The 20,863-nt window shown below is 36.4% G+C and overlaps 1 protein-coding gene across 8 annotated transcripts in view; it reads right to left on the minus strand.

The window, feature by feature from the left end:
* Positions 1-20,863, minus strand: part of LOC135846727 (zinc finger protein 37-like) — a 49,790-nt gene that overhangs the window by 13,580 nt on the left and 15,347 nt on the right. For 2 of the 8 annotated variants that reach the window (XM_065365984.1, XM_065365982.1), the window contains one exon: positions 19,434-20,443. The exons of 2 other annotated variants lie outside the window; for them this stretch is intronic. In XM_065365984.1, coding sequence (XP_065222056.1) covers positions 19,583-20,443 — 861 coding nt within the window. In that variant the 3' untranslated portion in view covers positions 19,434-19,582. Of the gene's footprint in view, positions 1-384; positions 2,153-6,884; positions 7,627-11,580; positions 12,335-19,432; positions 20,444-20,863 lie in introns of those variants that run through there. 4 more of the 8 variants (XM_065365991.1, XM_065365987.1, XM_065365989.1 and 1 more) reach the window with 4 other exon arrangements.

Here is a 20,863-nt window from a genome sequence, read left to right on the forward strand (position 1 = left end):
GACTTTCTTAAGAGTATAATCTATTTCCATACTTGTATTAAAGAGCTTTAATATCACCAAAAAGCCTTTCAAACCCCCTAACTACGGGAAAAAGTTCCATTTTGGTAGGTATCGCGGTTATCGAGTATTCCACTGCTGAAATGGATGATATTTTATAGGTTCACTGAAAACTTTGACACCCCCTGGCTGCCGTTAAAAATGGGCTAGTGAGCTGCGATTTGCGCCATTGGTCATCCCTTCTGTAGGTCTTTCCACAGGAAAAATTTCAAAAAAAATCGCCGAACCCACCTTCCACTTCTTGGTCCAATTGACGTGGAATGACCCTTCAGCAAATTTTTCAATGCTCAAAATTTCCATAAAATTTTACCAAAAAAAAACTAAAAATCCATAATCCTTTTTTTATTTTTATTTACATCTAAAATTACAACGGCAAATTCAGTCCTAATTATTTATTTTAACATTATTTACAATATTTCGACAGGAGGGGGTCTAGTGGTCTCTTATGCATAACTTTTCAATCTAATCTAAGATGTGTTTGCGCTTCATGTCTCCTGACTGTGTTGTTGTCCATGAGTGTAATTGCTTCAATATTTGAGTGCTTTTCTAGTCTCTCCAGGTGTCTTGTTTTTATCTCATTGACTACACACACCATTTACATAAGGAATACTGCAGTGTGCATGGATATCTTTGTTGGTTGTGTAGCGAGGAGTGTTTGATGCCATTTTGAGGATTTTGTTTTGGGCTGTTTATATTATTTCTATATGTTGCTTATGCTTGCTGTGCTCCATATTTCAGCACCATACATCCAAACTGGCTCGAGTATAACTTTGTATGAAAGCAGTTTGTTGTCTAGGTGGAGTCTCTGCTATTCCTCGCATTGTTCAATACATTTTTTTATATTGTAGGTACGTTTCTTTTCTCTTCTTTTTCATATGGTCTTTCCATGTGAGTCTGCTATCAAAGTGCATACCAAGGTATTTGACCACATTTTCTTGAATAATTCTTTCTGCTCTTCAATTTCATCATACACCTTTGAAAATTTGAGAAATCACCCTTCCGCCTCCGTTTGAGGAAGGTAGATAGATGAATGTGACGTCAGAAAACCAGTGCTCTGGCCTTCTTGGTAATTGGTTCATTAGGGTAAATAAGAATTAAGAACACAAGCCGAGGGACACATTTTTTTCCACACATCAAAACTTGACAGATAAATACGATCAGAACGATCTGTTACATAGGTTTTGAAAATAACAATGCGGGGTAACATTTCTATGAGAACAGTGAACCAGTGCAGCCACTCACCAGAAAAAAATGTTGGATAGGAAAGGTAGCAAAAATAATTGAAAATTGCTCTAAAATTGGTGCAAAAACTGTGTGACAATTTTCAAATGTGAAATGTGAGCTTCCTATGGACTTATTGAGACTGCAATTTGCACAAAAATATAGCTTTGTGTTTAATGAGAATGAGCCCGTGTCAATTTTTCCAAAAAAAAAAAAATGAAGTTCATGAGAATTTATAACATTTATTTTCAAAAACATAGTGTGTGACACACAAGTCGAAGAACATTATGGGTATAAAATAGAATGTACAGATGTACACCAATGAAAGGGGGGAGGGCTAAAAATCTCAATACCACATATGAAATGTGTGGGGGTGATCCTTGCATGGTCCAAAAAAAATTTCATGCTAAAACCTTTGAGAATTTCGCCATGTACACGAATTTTACCTTTTTCTGAGAATTACTAAGTAAATACTGAAATTTAAGTACATTTAGACGATATGTGATTTGCTAAGGTGCGCTTGCGTTTGTTTGTGCCGAGTAAGATGGTGTTTTTGAGAGAAACGTTTCTTACACGTTTGGCAAGAAAACGGTTTCACACCAGAATGTATGAGTTTCAGGTGTCTAACGAGATTTTCTTTATAGGAAAACATTGTTCCGCAATCAGCGCACTCAAAACAAGCTCCTTTCGCATGCGTACGTTCGTGCCTCCATTTATTGCAGTAGTGCTTGAATCGTTTGTCACAATCGCGGCATTTGTAGCGTTTCTTTGAATGTTCTCGCTTCTGGTGCATTGTCCAATCACGCTTGAAGGAAAACATTGTACCACAAATATCGCAGCCGTAGGGGAATGAACTCTGTATCTGTACTATCACCTACAGAAAAAAAGATCATATCGCAAATGAAACGTATGTACCAAAATGAAGCATATACTTACAGGATGCGCAAAAATACCAAGCATCCCTAAAACAGTCTTATGTAATGTTATGCCCGCGAAAGGAGAGGCTCAAAGAAGAATTATTTTCAAAAAAATGACGGATTTTTCGCTTTAGCCCCTATTTGACTAAGTAAGTAGTATTGAGAAAAACGGACCAGTTCCAAAATGCAGCATTTGAAATTCCGAGTCGACCTAAGCCAACTTCACTAAATAAAATCAAAGATCATTTAAGTATACATTATGTACCTAGTTCGTCACATGTAACTATAATTTTATGACGTCAGATTTTTGATGAGACCCCACCCACGGCCCCCAGCACCTTCGCAAAGGGGGTGAATGTTCCAAAAAGTGTTTTGTTTATGCGACACATGGAATAGTATGTTTTTGGTAACGCTGAACACGAATATGACGTCAGATTTTTTATTAGACCCCACCCACGGCCCCCAGAACCTCCCCAAAGGGGGTGACCTAAAAAAAATTGTTACATTCGTGTGACACATGAAATAGTATGTTTTCGTTATTGCTAGACACGAATATATTATAACCACAGTTTTTCAAATCGACTTCATCCATGGCCCCCAGAACCTCCCACAATAGGTAAAAGTTCAAAAAAATTGTTGGGGGCCGTGGATGGGGTCCAATCAAAAATCTGACATCACATTCGTATTCAGCGTCACAAAAAACATACTACATATTTCATGTGTCGCACGAACAAAACACTTTTTCGAACTTTTACCCCCTTTGGGGAGGTGCTGGAGGCCGTGGGTGGGGTCTAATAAAAAATCTGACGTCATATTCGTGTTCAGCGTTACCAAAAACATACAATTCGATATATCACATGCCCCAGATTTTCTTTAGAAAGTTTCGCCCAAAATTGGGGGTGGGAGTGCTCACTCACCATTAAGAGATGCCATCTCGAAACTTGTGATTTTTCCAAAAAGCATCGAAAGGTACATCTATGGAAATTTTTTCAAAATTCTAAATGGTAGCTCCCATTTACAGCGCCATTTTGAAATTTGAACTTTCAATTTGGAAGTTAAACTTTCAACTTTTGAAAATTTCAAAATGCTTAAAAAGTTGTAAATGCAATGCCCTTTCGAACTGTGAAATCAGTTTTGATCAAAGTATCATAGCCTTGGAGCAATGCGCTGCTGAAGTTGAGTACCTCGAAACAATGTGAAAATATCAAGCCCCACCCACCCACCCCTGAAGGGTGCTGTGACCAAACTGATTGCGGGGTTTTTACTTAATTTACTTGTTGGGTAGACATTGGGAAAAAAATTGAGCGAAATCGAAGGACATGACTCAAAAACATTGGTTGAGTTCAGGTGGAATGACCCTTACACCATTGCAGACATAATATGTATTAGTCCGGCATATGACAATAGGAGTAATTGCACCCCCCCCCCCCGATCCACCGGGAAAACTTTTTTCTTGAAGGGGACATCCTAAGGAACATTTCAAAGCAAACTTGTCAAAAAAAGTAGGCCTTACTTACAAAATGGCGGCCATTTTGATTGACAGGTCAGCCGAAATCGCAGATTTTGCGTTTTAACATAGGACTTGCACGAAATTTTTCAAACTTTACAAAAGTAGATCGAAAGATCATGAAAAAATTTATCACCTGTCAAAATTTCAAGTGCTGAAGTGCGTTTTTCGATTTTTGGTGAATTTTTGAAAATCCAATTTAGGCCAAAAATGAGGGAAAAAATCAAAATTTTACCAAATTGATCAAGAAAGCTGAAATTTGGGATATACCCTATTTCCGACATGCCAAATCGATTGGAAACGGTTTCAATCCGTTTTGAGCAGTTCTGGAGCCTCCAGCAGATTTTTGAAACGCAAAATTCCCACAAAATCCCATCAAATTGGAGTTGTAAAGCTAAAATTTATTCTAAAAACTACTTTCAATACGCTACGAAGTACTGCAGGTGAATTTCAAGTCGTTTTGGAGCCTCCAGCGACTTTTTGAAAATTCCTGAAGCCTCCAGCAGATTTTTGAAACTTTAAATTTTCACAAAATTTCATCAAATGGAGATGGAAAGCTGAAATTTACTCTACACTTCGATTTTAACACCCTCTGAAAACGACTTCAGGTGAGTTCAAGTAATTTTAGGGCCTCCAATGACTTTTTTTGAAAATTACTGGAGCCTCCAGTAGATTTTTGAGACTTGAAATTTCCCCAAAATTTCATCAAACTAGAAACTTTTTGAAAGGTTGTATGATGTTTTTTTGGAAAATTGCAATTTCCTAAAAGTAGCTGGAAGCTTCAAAACGACTTGAAATCACCATGTAGTCTGCGAAGTAAATTTCAGCTTGCCAACTCCATTTGATAAATTAATGTTGGGGAAATTTCAAGTTTCAAAAATTTGCTGGAGGCTCCAGGAATTTTCAAAAAAGTCGCTGGAGGCCCTAAAATGACTTGAACCCACCTGAAGTCGTCTTCAGAGGGTTTTAAATTGGAGTGTAGAGTAAATTTCAGCTTTCCATCTGCATTTGATGAAATTTTGTGAAAATTTAAAGTTTCAAAAATCTGCTGGAAGCTCCAAAACGACTTGACATTCACCTGCAGTACTTCGTAGTGTACCTATTGAAATTAGTTTTCAGAATAAATTTCAGCTTTACAACTCCAATTTGATGGAATTTTGTGAGAATTTCGAGTTTCAAAAATCTGCTGGAGGCTCCAGAACTGCTCAAAACGGGTTGAAACCGTTTCCAATCGATTTGGCATGTCGAAAATAGGGTATATCCCAAATTTCAGCTTTCTTGGTCAATTTGGTAAAATTTTGATTTTTTCCCTCATTTTTGGCCTAAATTCGATTTTCAAAAATTCACCAAAAATCGAAAAACCCACTTTAGCACTTGAAATTTTGACAGGTGATAAATTTTTGCATGATCTTTCGATCTACCTTTGTAAAATTTGAAAAATTCTGTGCAAGCCCTGTGTTGAAACGCGAAATCTGCGATTTCGGCTGACCTGTCAATCAAAATGGCCGCCATTTTGTAAGTAAGGCCCACTTTTTTTTGGGCAAGTTTGCTTTAAAATGTTCCTTAGGATGTCCCCTTTAAGAAAAAAAGTTGTCCCGGAGGATCGGCAGGGGGGTGCAATTACTCCTATTGTCATATGCTGGACTATTGGCTAACAAATCCTTTTTTGGCCATATATTTTTCATTAAAAATGGAAAAACTCGAAAAAAATTGGAAAAAACAATTATTACAAATTTTTTCTCATCGCGTTGAGACGATTCATATGTTGACCTAAAATTGATTATTCAAAGTAAAATATTGAAGATTTAAATCTCTCATTTTATGGAATTTCTTAATTTTCTAGCATTCCCTTCTCCTTTAAAATGAAAAATCTTTTCTATAGATACCAATATTATTGATGTTGCATAAAGGTGCATATTTTGTCATAATTTGATCAAAATTAATTCCATATTTTGTGCACAGAAAATGATTTTTTAAGTGCATAAAAATGCGAGCTCTAGTCATGCTGCATAAATATCAAAATGAAGCACATATTACGAGAAAATAAGCATTTCCTACACACTCGAAAACAAGTTCATTCCATCAAAAAATAAATTGTATAGTGGCGCAATATTGGCCTTTTTGTACCTACAAATACATATTTCTGTATAATTATTGAAATTGAAATTAACGCACATGTCGTTGCTAATTAAAGTCAGACAAAATTTGTAATCTGTAGAGCTCGGATTTTTATGCACTTAAAAAATCATTTTATGCGCATAAAATATGCATTTATTGTGATCAAATTATGACAAAATATGCCCTTATCCATCAAAATATGCATTTTTATGCAATATCAAAATGGGTATCTATAGAAAGGATTTTTCATTTCAAAGGTATAGGGAAGGCTAGAAAATTAAGAAATTCAAAAAAGAGATTAGAGTCTTCAATTTTACTTTAAATAATCAATTTTAAGTTAACATACGAATCGCCTCACCGTGGTAAAAAAAATTTTAAAAATCGTTTTCTCAAGTTTTTTTCAGTTTTTTTATTCTTAATGAAAATTTTACCAAAATTTCCAAAATATGACTGAACAATGAGAAAAATGGCCAAAATATGACGAATATGCGCTTAAAATGTCTAAGATATGCATTTTCATGCATTTATGCCCAAAATATGCAAAATATGCGCTAACAAGTTGGGCTCATTTTACTCAGAATTGCAGGATTCACAAAAATCCATAGGATATGCGCGATCTTCTGCGTTGAATGAAAATATGACAAATCATAAAAATCCGAGCTCTAGTAATCTGGTACTCTTGAAAGAAGAGGACGAGAGGGGAGTGGAGATTAGTGCCATGGTTATAACGATTGAAATTGTCTCAGAAAACTTTTTCCTCATTATTTGCGGATATGTGGTACCTACGCTGAAAGAGGGGACGAAAACTGACCAAAAAATAATCGGTGAACTCCAGTAAATGTGAGTGAAATTGGAAATTTGCGCGAAGTCATTTTTGAAATTTTAAACGATTTGTCTAGAAAATTGCAAAACTTCAGAAAAATAATTGGACTATCGAATTGAGAGATTTTGTAACTCACTCTAATTTGCTTTTGGTAACTTCATTTAATCGATAGACTTTGAAACAGAAAAAAAAACGCCGAACACAAAAAATACCATCGTGTATTTTTTCACATAGATAATTGTAGGTAAGATGAAGCACAATTCGGGTGTGAAATCGATAACTGAAGTCAAGTTTTTTTCAAGTTGAAAAACAAAACAAAACAAACAAAAACCTTTGAATCTGTACACATTTAGATAGGTAGTCAATTATTGAAATTAAAGTACACATTTATATGATATGTGATTGGCTAAGGCGCTCTTAGTGCGGAATTTGTTGCCGCAATGGGCACACTCAAAACGAGGGCCCTCCACATGGGTACTCTCGTGCTGTGCCTTATTCCCTTTCTGACTGAATCGTTGGTTGCATATGCGGCATTTGAAGGGTTTCTCTTCACTATGTATCCGTTGGTGCTGAGTAAGATTGCCTTTTTGAGCAAAACGTTTCCTACACGTTTTGCAAGAAAATGGTTTCACACCGGAATGTACTCTCAGGTGTGTAATGAGAGACCCTTTAGAGGATAACACTTTTCCGCAATCAGCGCACTGAAAACCAGGTCTTTCTACATGCAAGTGTTCGTGCCTCCATCTACTGTGATAGTTCTCGAATCGTGCGTCACAAATTCGGCATTTGAAGCGTTTCTTTTCACTATGTGTCAATTCATGTCCAATAAGATCACGTTTATAGGTGAACTGTTTGTCACAGACTCGGCAGTGAAACGGCTTCGAATGTTCTTGCTGATGTCTTGACCAATCACGTTCACAGGAACACATCATACCACAAATATCGCAGCAGTAGATGAATGAATTCCGTATCAGTACCTCCTCCTATAGGATAAAAGATCATATCGCTAATGACACGTCGTCTTCTTTCGAATAATTGTGTTTTTTGGGGTACTCTGTATTTTTGGGCACTCTGTATGCTGTATTTTGGTATTTATGGGGCATAACTAATGCCCCATACAGCACATACAGAGTACCCCCTAAAAAGTCTTATGTTTAATGTTATGCCCGCGGAAGGAGAGGATCAAAGAAGAATCATTTTCAAAAAAATGACGGATTTTTCGCTTTAGCCCCTATTTGACTAGTATTGAGAAAAACGGACCAGTTCCAAAATGCAGCATTTGAAATTCCGAGTCGACCTAAGCCAACTTCACTAAATAAAATCAAAGACCATTTATACATTATGTACCTAGTTCGTCACATGTAACTATAATTTTATGACGTCAGATTTTTGATGAGACCCCATCCACTACGGCCCCCAGGACCTCGCCAAAGGGGGTGAATGTTCGAAAAGGTGTTTTGTTTATGCGACACATGGAATAGTATGTTTTTTGTGACGCTGAACACGAGTATGATGTCATATTTCTGATTGGACCAATCCATGGCCCCCAGAACCTCCCCAAAGGGGGTGACCTAAAAAAAATTGTTACGTTCGTGTGACACATGAAATAGTATGTTTTCGTTATTGCTAGACACGAATATAACCACAGTTTTTCAAATCGACTTCATCCATGGCCCCCAGAACCTCCCACAATAGGTAAAAGTTCAAAAACTGGATAAAGATAGACTTGTTTATTTGATTATCGTCAAAAATTGAGGAAGCAAAAAACCCGATTGGGCCAATCTTGGAACTGAATGATATAGTTTCATTAGATGTAATGAATGAGTGAAAGCATAATTCCAAAGAACACCTCACCCCTTTTTGGGGGGCAAACATTGATAAAAGATGGTATAAAATACAGGGACCCATGTCCAATTTTTGGATGAACATATTGATGGTTGAGCTTTCACAAAATGAAATCAAGAAAGGTGTGTGCAGGGTGGACCAGAGCAAGTTTTTGAAGATACGCTTGTCTCGATAAAAACCTGAAAAAACAGAGCGTGAATACGCAGAGTAGGTACATAATATGGAAATATTCTCAAGTAGGCTTGAAATGACAGAAACAAGAATTGAAAGGAACACAAATGCTCTTCACTGCACATAAGTTCAGAAAATCTACAATCCACCCATCAAATCTGTTCATCACACGGATATTCTTTCTCGATATTTGTCACCAAATAGTTACATCCCACTAAGGTTAGCAGTACAATTGTTTTTCTGCAGAAATATCGAAATAGGTTTATCTACCACTTTGAAAAGCTTTACACAGTCAAATTGCAGCACTCCCTGGCATTTCATAATGTTCAAGCATTCATGAAGAGGTCACTATCCTTCCTCGATCATAGATAATGTAGTTCTACATCATGAAAATTGCACACGCAGAAGCCGTTGTTTACAATCATGAGATTGCATCTGGCTTATGACTACTGGATTCTGTAGAACTACATTATATATGATCAAGGAGGGATAGTGACCTCTTCATGAATGCTTGAACATTATGAAATGTCAGGTAGCGCTGCAATTTGACTGTGTAAAGCTTTTCAAAGTCGTAGATAAACCTATTTCGATATTTCTGCAGAAAAACAATTGAATCGGTGGGTGCAGAAAGGGAACAAGTCCATTTTCGCACTTTTCAGGAATAACAAAAAACTGATTTATTTGAAAATCAAAAATTTTTGGTAAACATGCTTAAGGTCATTGAAAGAGGACCCCAAGACACAATTTTTAGCACTGTTTAGAAAAAAAAATATTCACGTGCGCCGGCGCTGTTGCTGCCTAAACAAATGGGACTTAGACCCTTTCTGCACCCAATCGACAAAATTTTGTTTGAAATTGCTCGGGCACGAATGGGGCTTGATTCTACATCTAAGTACATCATTTAGACTGCTATCTCGTTTAAATTGACCAAAAACCCCTTGAGTTCTAAGACTTTTTGCCGAAGTTGTTAATTTTTTCATCATTTTTCAGTTCAAAGATTAACTTAAATTTCAAAAAATGGTCTTCTCAAAAATGTTAGTTATGTTTCAAGGAATTTAAAAATTTTACAAAAAAGTCATAAATGCGGATCCGCCCTTTTTCTGCGCCCAAATACCACTTTCCCGGCAGTTTTGCGGAAATCTGACATCACTAGTGGATCCGCCTTACTTTGAAACCCCTATATCCGTGAAAAAAAAATTTCCAAAAATGTGACTTGTTCCCTTTCTGCACCCACCGATTCAATTGTACTGCTAACCTTTGTGGGATGTAACTATTTGGTGACAAATATCGAGAAAGAATATCCACGGTGTGATGAACAGATTTGATGGGTGGATTGTAGATTTTCTGAACTTATGTGCAGTGAAGAGCGTTTGTGTTCCTTTCAATTCTTGTTTCTGTCATTTCAAGCCTACTTGAGAATATTTCCCATAATTTATGTACTCTGTGTATTCATGCTCTGTTTTTTCAGGTTTTTATCGAGACAAGCGTATCAAATTTTCAAGAAATTGCTCTGGTCCACCCTGCACACACCTTTCTTGATTTCATTTTGTGAAAGCTCAACCATCAATATGTTCATCCAAAAATGGGACATGGGTCTCTGTATTTTATCCCAACTTTTATCAATGTTTGCCCCCCAAAAAAGGGTCAGGTGTTCTTTGGAATTATGCTTTCACTCATTCATTACATCTAATGAAACTATATCATTCAGTTCCAAGATTGACCCAATCGGGTTTTTTGCTTCCTCAATTTTTGACGATAATCAAATAAACAAGTCTATCATTATCGAGGTGACTTCAAGGGGCTGGGGGGGTGAACTGTGAGTAAAAGTGATACTTGTGATGATCTTATTCAGGAAATTGAAAGCATTTTTTCATAACATCTCAGGATTTGCTTGGGTGTTTTAGGGTTAAAAAGTTCTAAATGCAATGCCCTTTCGAACTGTGAAATCAGTTTTGATCAAAGTATCATAGCCTTGGAGGAATGCACTGCTGAAGTTGAGTACCTCGAGACAATGTGAAAATAATGGAAGCCCCCCCCCCCCCCACACACCCCGGGGGGTGCTGGGACCGAACTGATAGCGGGGTTTTTACTTACTGGGTGGGTAGACACTGTAAAAAAAAAATTGAGTGGTAATCGAACGACATGACTCAAAAACGTTGGTTGTGTTGAGGTAGAAATGACCCTTACAACCTATTTTTGAGATTAACTCCGGGATGTATTGCAGACGTATCTGTTCCGTTTGAGAGCCTCCAACGGCTTTTCAGAAACTCCTGTTTTTCAAAAAATCCCATAAAATCTGTCCGAATTAACGTCGTCACGTACTGTGCAGAGTGACTTCGACTTCCCAACTCCATTTGATGAGATTCTGTAGAAATATCAAGTTTCAATAATGTACTGGAGGCTCCAAAATGACTTAAATCCACCAGCAGTCGACTTAATAACGTGTTAAAATTGGAGTGAATGGCGAATTTCGGTTTCGAACTTCATTTTGATGAAATTTTGTTGAAATTTCAAGTTTCAAAAATCTGCTGGAGACTCCAGATCAGCTCAAAACGGTTGGAAACAGTTTCTAATCGATTTGATCGGTCGAAAATAGGATTTATTAAAAATTTCAGCTTTCTAGGTCGATTTGGTAAAATTTTGATTTTTTTTTACATTTTTGGCTACCTTATTTGATTGTCAAAAATTCATCGAAAATCGAAAAATGAAAATGAGCCCTTGAAATTGTGGCTGGTGAAGTGGTGATAAATTTTTCAATGCTCTTTCGATCTAGCTTTCTCCAAGTCAAAAAATTTTGTGTTAATCCCATGTTGGGAAGCAAAATCCACGATTCCGGCTGACCTGTGAATCAAAATGGCCGCCATTCTGTTAGTAGAAACAACCTTTTTTTTAAAAAAAAAAAGAAAAAAAAACAGCAAACATCAACTACTATAGTGTATTTTTTCCCATATGTAAGATTGGAGTACAAGCTGGGTGTCGATAAGGCACTTACGCACCAATCCACCAATCTCTAAGAATAGATTGAATTTAAGAAAACGCAAAAGAAAACAAATTTGAATGTGTACACATTCAGATAGGTAAGTATTGAAATTTGAGTACACATTTAGATGATATGTGATTGGCTAGGGTGCTCTTATGGCTGAATTTTTTACCACAATCGACACACCCAAAACGGTGCTGTGTCTTATTCCCTTTCTGACTGAATCGTTGGTTGCATATGCGGCATTGGAAGGGTTTCTCTTCAGTATGCATCCGTTGGTGCGTAGTAAGATAATCTTTTCGAGCAAAACTTTTGCCACACGTTTGGCAAGAAAACGGTTTCACACCGGAATGTAGTTTCAGGTGTCTAATGAGATGATGTGTATAGGAGAACTTTACTCCACAAACACTGCACTCAAAACAAGCTCCCTCCATATGTACGCGTTCGTGCGCCAATCTACTGCCATTGCGCATGAATCGTGCGTCACAACTGCGGCATTTGTATTCTTTCTTTTCACTATGTGTCAATCCATGTTTAATAAAACGGCTTTTATTAGTAAATTGTTTGTCACAGACTTGGCATTGAAATGGCTTCGAATGTTCTTGCTGATGTCTTGACCAATCACGTTTATAGGAAAACTTTGTACCGCAAATATCGCAGCAGTAAGGCAATGAATCCTGCATCTGTTCCTCTGCCTACAAGAAAAAAAAATCATATCGCAAATGACACGTGCTTTTCTTTGGAATAATTTGTGATGTCAACTAGTTATGCCTTATAAATACCAAAACGAAACATATCTAGGTACCTATGCATGATGCGCAAAAATACTGATTGAGCACCACCATAAAAAATTTCATGTTTAATATTATTACCCTACAAAAGGAGGTTCAAAGAAGACTCATTTCCGAAAAAATTGGCGAATTTTTCGCTTTAGCCACTACACGACTTGTTTTGAGAAAAATGGTGCAGTTCCAAAATATAGCATTTAAGATTCTGCGTCGATGTAAGCCATTCCCATTAGCCAACCGCACTAAAATCCAAGACCACTTATAGTACGTCATATGCCAATAGGAATAGATGCTCCTTTGCTAATCAACTGGGACAAAGGGACAACTTTTTTTTTTAAGGGGACATCTTAAGCAACGTTTCAAAGCAAACTTGCCAAAAAAAAGTTGGTTCCACAAACGGAATGACCTGCATTTGGATTGATTGACAGTTTAGCCGAAATTGTCACATACTGAGCAGGGTGAATTTCGGCTTTCCATCAACTGCATTTGATGAAATTCTGAATAAATTAAATTTCAAGATTCAAAAATCTACTGGAGGCTCCTAGAATTTTCAAAAAGTTGCAGAAGCTCCAAAATGATTTAAAATCCACCTACAGCTGATTTCATGGCTTATTGAAATTAGTTCACAGAATGGATTTCAGATTTTCAACTTCATTTGATAAAATTTTGGGAAAATTTCAAGTTTTAAAAATCTGCTATACAGACTCCAAAATTGCTCAAAGTGGTTAGAATCCGTCTTCTATGGATTTGGCAGGTCGGAAATTGGACATATTCCAAATTTCAACTTTCTTGGTCAATTTGGTAAAAATTTTGATTTTTTTTCTCATTTTTGGCTTAATTTTCAAAAATCACCAAAAATTGAAAAATACACTTTACATATCACTTAAAATTTCAGCTGGTTATAAATTTTTGCATGCTTCTTCAATCTAGTTCTGCGCAGTTCAAAAAATATTGTTGGGTTTGTGAAAATTTAAAAAAAAGGTATACATCAACTCCAGTCTAACTTGGACTGATCACATAGATCATCTTGCTGGGAAACTATCATCAATAAATTATCTTCTTTGGCAATTAAAAGGTGTCACCAATGTGCAAATTTTAAAAATGGCAATTACATATTATGGATTGTTCCAGTCTAATATGGCATATGGCTTGGCGTTTTGGGGCGCAAATATCAGTCTAATGCAGAGAATCTTTGTAATACTAAAACGAGCAAAAAACAGAAATTTTATGGTAATCATCGTGAGGTTTTTGTTTTTTGATAAAAACGGAAAAACTATGCATTTTGGAGAAAAATAAACCGGTTATAGGTTTTTGGAAATTTAATTCTCTACAACTTTGCATCATATATTTTTCTCGTAGAATGCTTTGTTTCGCCTCCAGGTCGATTTAAAAGTTGAAATAATGAAAAAATCAAAAAAAAAAATCAAAAAAATGAGCACACTTCGCACCTCGGGAGTAATACGGTCACATCTCAAAAAAAATTGATTTTGAATTTTGATGTTTTTGCATTTTTGGGGTTTGTATGACCCCCGTCAACCAAAAATTACACTTTGAGTTGGGTACATTATCTAGATCTTGTAAAAAATGCAAATGGCCTAACTCAAAATCTCAACAACATTGCAAGTTATTTGGAGTTATAAGGTTACATCTCAAAAAACTTCACCTTTTTTGAGCAAATTTTGTACATACAAAGTGTTAACAAATAGTTTTGATTGTTTTGAATGTTTGTCAGTTAGAAATAGTCACAAGGAGTGCATTTTTTATTGGTTTGTACCAAATAGAAAATTTTTTTTAAATTGATCACTTTTCAGAAAAATGAATTTGCACATATCATGAAATCTTTAGTTTTTTGAGAAAAACTCAAAAACTAAGCACTTTAGAAAAAAACTAACGACATTATGTCGATTGCAAATTTAATTCTATACAACTTTGATATCATGAAATTTTTTTTGGACGCTTCCTTTCGCCTCCACATCAACTTTAATGAAAGGTTATAACTCAAAATGTTTTCCAAACATTGAAATATTTCCTCTTTAAGATTTTATTTTTCAAAGTGTTCTTATGCTAAATGAAGGTAGGATACCAGATCTATAAAATGAGGTGCTATTCATTCCTCACAATTAATTATAAGTTGATAAAAATAATGAATCAAGTTTTTAAAAAAAAGAAAATCACTCTCTTGTAAAATTTCACTTTTTTGAGATGTGACCTTATAACTCCCGAGGTGCGACTTCTAACTGGATTACCATGTATATGGAGCTATGCAAATCATAGGGACTTCTGGGTGGTTTTAAATGATTTTTGAATGTCCGAATACCAAAAATCCGTCAAAAAGTGAAAAATAATTTTTTAGGTCCGAAGGTCGATTTTGTACCGTCAGGTAACACATATAAAAAAAACTGTCAACTTTGAAAAACCAACTCCAGATTCAAACTCTACAACCTTGAAAACATCAATCGACGTATTACACCATAATACAAGCAAAATTTGAAATCCCCCACCCATACAAACCTACGACTCACCTTCCACCTTCACCACAAAAAATGACTCCGGATTCAAATTCTACGACCTCGAAAACATATTATTCGACATATTACACAAAATATTAGTCCAAGAGCTATACCACTGTGATTGGGCCAAAATAACTGAAAGCTGGGGATGGTCTCAAAAGTTAGTATACATACCCCTATTTTGAAAACACTTGGTCTGCCGATCCGCAGCTGCTGCTTTAAAGCTCAGTGAAAGCTCGAGAGTTCAAAATTTTTCTGAACTTTCAGCTGAGAAAACTGATGGCTGAAATTAATGCCTAATTATAGCATTTTCGCGCTGAATCCGAATATATCGGTCTGCCGACCCATAAGTGCCGCCAAAGCCCCGCCAGACTGGGTCAAAAGGGGAGCAAATTTGACAAATTTCATATTTTTGGGCTAAATTCTCATAAAAAGCTACAAAATTGGGTTTAAAATTATTTTCAAGCAGTTAAACGAAATGCTCTATGGCTAAGATGATTCTTAGGCACCAAAATTTTTCAAAATTTTCATTTTTTGGGGGGAGGGGCGTGAGGGGAGTATTAATGAATTCAGCAAATATGGCTTTGTGATACATCAAAATATGTGACGCAACGCGACAAAATCGACCTTCGAGCCGAAAAAAAGTTTTTGAGTTATGGGGGGTTAAAGTTTTCAGTCCAGTTCTGCTCGTTTAGCGGAAGCGCGTACGTTCTAATCAGGTTCTCCGGCTGAACTGAGCTAAACATAGTCTTGGATAACGTTTCTTGCCTGTTTTGTGTGAGTATCACTGGGTAAAATGGTTATTTACATTGATACAGGGGGCTCAGTCGTGATTGCGCTCATTTTTTCAATGTTTTTTTTTATTTTTTCATTATTTCAATTTTGAAATCGATCTGGAGGCGAAACAAAGCGTTCTACGAGAAAAATACATCGAGCAAAGTTGTAGAGAATTAAATTTCCAAAAACCTATAAGAGGTTTATTTTTCTCGAAAATGCATAGTTTTTCCGTTATTCTCAAAAAACAGAAATTTTATGGTAATCATCATGAGGTTTTTGTTTTTTGAGAATAACGGAAAAACTATGCATTTTCGAGAAAAATAAACCTCTTATAGGTTTTTGGAAATTTAATTCTCTACAACTTTGCTCGATGTATTTTTCTCGTAGAACGCTTTGTTTCGCCTCCAGATCGATTTAAAAGTTGAAATAATGAAAAAATCAAAAAAAAATCAAAAAAATCAAAAAAATGAGCACACTTCTGACTGGATTACCCTGTATATGGAGCTATGCAAATCATAGGAACTTCTGGGTGGTTTTAAATGATTTTTGAATGTCCGAGTACCAAAAATCCGTCAAAAAGTGAAAAATAATTTTTTAGGTCCGAAGGTCGATTTTGTCGCGTTGCGTCACATATATGTTTTTTGACCGTATTGTCCTCCAATGTGAAAAATATTGTCATAATTGAATTCTTCCCTCTCCCTACGCCTCAACCCCCCACTTCTACAAAAAAAAATAACTCCAGATTCGGATTCTACGACCTCGAAAACATATCAATCGACATATTACACAATAATGTAGGAAAAATTTGGAATCACCCCCTCCCCACGCCTCACCCCCACTCCTACAAAAAAAAAGTCCAGATTCGGATTCTACGACCTCGAAAACATATCATTCTACATATTACATATCGATGAAGTCGAATCCTAATTATCAATGTTCACTTTTCTGACTTACCCCATAGCACTAATTTAGGGGGTAAGTCAGAACAAGCGATATAAATAATGAATAATTGAAAATTAAATAAAATTGAGTACTTGGGGTTTTACATTATTGTTTTATGAATTCTTTCACCTATAATATCACTTTTACTGATCATTTCTTCTGAGGTAAAAAGCAGTTTGAAAAATACTGGTTACAATTTGAAATCAAATTCAAAACAGCAACTAAAAAAGAACCAATCGAAATCCTGTAAAATGAAACTGGGTCGCGAAAATTTATATGCTGTGATGAAGTAGGGGTAGTACCCTCAAGTTACCCCCTGGGTAGCGCTTCGGCAGATATAAGCCTCTAAGAGCTAGAGCAGTTTTTCTGACTTAGGTACCCCGAATTCTGACTTCCTCCGGTGCACCTTAATTATATAAGAATTGAATATGCGTGCTAATCTTCCTTATGCATACCTCTATAATGCTGTACACCGAGCTTTCATTTTATTATGTATCTTTTTTATAATTTCCTATATAGTCCGGCATATGACAATAGGAGTAATTGCACCCCCCCCCCCCCCCGCCGATCCTCCGGGACAACTTTTTTCTTAAAGTGGACATCCTAAGGAACATTTTAAAGCAAAGTTGCCAAAAAAAAAGTTGGCCTTACTTAAAAAATGGCGGCCATTTTGATTGACAGGTCAGCCGAAATCGCAGATTTTGCGTTTTAACATAGGACTTGCACGAACTTTTTCAAACTTTACAAAGGTAGATCGAAAGATCATGCAAAAATTCATCACCTGTCAAAATTTCAAGTGCTGAAGTGCGTTTTTCGATTTTTGATGAATTTTTGAAAATCGAATTTAGACCAAAAATGAGGGAGAAAATCAAAATTTTACCAAATTGACCAAGAAAGCTGAAATTTGGGATATACCCTATTTTCGACATGCCAAATCGAATGGTAATGGTTTCAACCCGTTTTAAGCAGTTCTGGAGCCTCCAGCAGATTTTTGAAACTCGAAATTCCATCAAATTGGAGTTGTAAAGCTAAAATTTATTCTAATAGCTAATTTCAATACGCTACGAAGTACTGCAGGTGAATTTCAAGTCGTTTTGGAGCCTCCAGCAACTTTTTGAAAATTCCTAAAGCCTCCAGCAGATTTTTGAAACTTTAAATTTTTACAAAATTTCATCAAATGGAGATGGAAAGCTGAAATTTACTCTACTCTCCAATTTTAACACCCTCTGAAGACAACTTCAGGTGGATTTAAGTCATTTTAGAGCCTCCAGCGACTTTTTTGAAAATTACTGGAGCCTCCAGTAGATTTTTGAAACTTTAAATTTCCCAAAAATTTTATCAAACCAAGATGGAGAGTCGAAATTCATTCTGCAAACTAATTTCAATACGCTACGAAGTTGACTGCTGGTGAATTTCAAGTTGTTTTGGAGCCTCCAGCAACTTTTTGAAAGGTTGTATGACGTTTTTTTGGAAAATTAAAATTTCCTAAAAGTAGCTGGAAGCTTCAAAACCATTTGAAACCACCATGTAGTCTGCGAAGTAAATTTCAGCTTGCCAACTCTATTTTGATAAATTGTTGGTGAAATTTCAAGTTTCAAAAATCTACTGAAGGCTCCAGTAATTTTCAAAAAAGTCGCTGGAGGCCCTAAAATGACTTGAACCCACCTGAAGTCGTCTTCAGAGGGTGTTAAAATTGGAGTGTAGAGTAAATTTCAGATTTCCATCTCCATTAAATGAAATTTTGTAAAAATTTAAAGTTTCAAAAATCTACTGGAGGTTCCAGTAATTTTTTAAAAAAAGTCGCTGGAGGCCCTAAAATTACTTGTGCCCACCTGAAGTCGTCTTCAGAGGGTGTTAAAATTGGAGTGAAGAGTAAATTTCAGATTTTCATCTCGATTTGATGAAATTTTGTGAAAATTTAAAGTTTCAAAAATCTGCTGGAGGCTTCAGGAATTTTCAAAAAGTTGCTGGAGGCTCCAAAACGACTTGAAATTCACTTGCAATACTTCGTAGCGTATTGAAATTAGCTTTTAGAATAAATTTTAGCTTTACAACTCCAATTTGATGGAATTTTGTGGGAATTTCGAGTTTCAAAAATCTGCTGGAGGCTCCAGAACTGCTCAAAACGGGTTGAAACCGTTACCAATCGATTTGGCATGTCGAAAATGGGGTATATCCCAAATTTCAGCTTTCTTGGTCAATTTTGTAAAATTTTGATTTTTTCCCTCATTTTTGGCTTAAATTCGATTTTCAAAAATTCACCAAAAATCGAAAAACGCACTTTAGCACTTAAAATTTTGAAAGGTGATAAATTTTTGCATGATCTTTCGATCTACCTTTGTAAAGTTTGAAAAAGTTCGTGCAAGTCCTATGTTAAACCGCAAAATCTGCGATTTCGGCTGACCTGTCAATCAAAATGGCCGCCATTTTGTAAGTAAGGCCAACTTTTTTTTTGGCAACTTTGCTTTAAAATGTTCCTTAGGATGTCCCCTTTAAGAAAAAAGTTGTCCCGGAGGATCGGCGGGGGGGGGGTGCAATTACTCCTATTGTCATATGCCGGACTAATACTGTTAGCTAATAAGTTGACTTTGTAATTGCAGCATATATGCTGCCTAATGCAAAAAATAAATTTGATTTGATTTGATTAGATCGACAATAGAGTTGAGAGATTCTTTAATTAACTCTTGATACGATTTAGGTAACTTCATTAATCGATATTTACACATTTTGTAAAAAAAAAAAAAAACGCCGAACATAAAATACCATCCTGTAATGTGTAAGTTGTAACACAAGTCTGGTGTCAATAAGGCAGTTACGTGCCAATCACTAAGAATTAACTAGTCAAGTTTTTTTTTCACATTGATAAAATGAACAAAACACATTTGAATCTATACACACTTAGATATAGGAAGTCAATCATTGAAATTCAAGTACATTTAGATGATATGTGATTGGCTAGGACGGGCTTAGTGCGGAATTTGTTGCCGCAATGGGCACACTCAAAACGAGCGCCCTCCACATGGATACGTTCGTGCCTTGCCTTATGTCCTTGCTGACTGAATTGTTTGTTGCATATGCGGCATTTGAAGGGTTTCTCTTCACGATGCATCCGTTGGTGCCTAGTAAGATGAGTTTTTCGAGTGAAACTTTTGCTACACGTTTGGCAAGAAAACGGTTTCACACCGGAGTGTAGTGTCTGGTGTCTAATGAGATTACGTTCATAGGTAAAATTTTTTCCGCAAACATCGCATTCAAAACTAGCTCCTTTCACATGCACGCGTTCGTGCATCACTTTATTGTCATTGCGCTTGAATCGTGCGTCACAAATGCGGCATTTGAAGGGTTTCTGTTCACTGTGCGTCCGTTGGTGCGTCGTAAGATTGCTTTTATTAGCAAAACTTTTGCTACAGGTCTGACAAGAAAACGGTTTCACACCGGAATGTACTCTCAGGTGTGTAATGAGATTCTGTTTATAGGAAAACTTTTTTCCGCAATCAGAGCACTCGAAACAAGCTCCTTCCACATGCGCGCGTTCATGTGCCAATCTGCTGTAGTTGTGTTTGAATCGTGCGTCACAACTGCGGCATTTGAAACCTCTCTTTTCACTATGTGTCAATCCATGTTTGATTAAATTTCTTTTATGAGCAAACTGTTTGTCACAGACTTGGCAGTGAAACGGCTTCGAATGTTCCCGCTGCTGGTGTCTTGTCCATTCACGTTGACAGGAAAACATTGTACCACAAATATCGCAGCAGTAAGGCAATGAATCCTGCATCTGTTCCTCTGCCTACAAGAAAAAAAGATCATATCGCAAATGACAGTTGCTTTCCTATGCCCCATAAATTCCAAAATGAAACATATGCATGGTGCGCAAAATGAGTAAGCACCACCATAAAAAGTTCAATGTTTAATATTATGCCCCTATAAAGGGAGGCTCAAAGAAGACTCATTTTCAAAAAAAATTGAAGGATTTTTCGCTTTAGCCACTACGACTTGTTTTGAGAAAAATGGCCACTTCCAAAATGTAGCATTCGAGATTCTGCGTCGATCTAAGCCAACCCCACTGAAATCCAAGACCACGTATAGTTCGGCATATGCTAATACCTAGGAATTATAGATGCATTCTCCCCTCCCTCGCACATCCTCTGGGATAACTTCTATCTTAGAGAGGACATCTTGAGAAATATTTCAAAGCAAATTTGGCAAA

This window comes from Planococcus citri, chromosome 5 (assembly GCF_950023065.1).
Source record: "Planococcus citri chromosome 5, ihPlaCitr1.1, whole genome shotgun sequence".
Classification (NCBI taxonomy): domain Eukaryota; kingdom Metazoa; phylum Arthropoda; class Insecta; order Hemiptera; family Pseudococcidae; genus Planococcus; species Planococcus citri.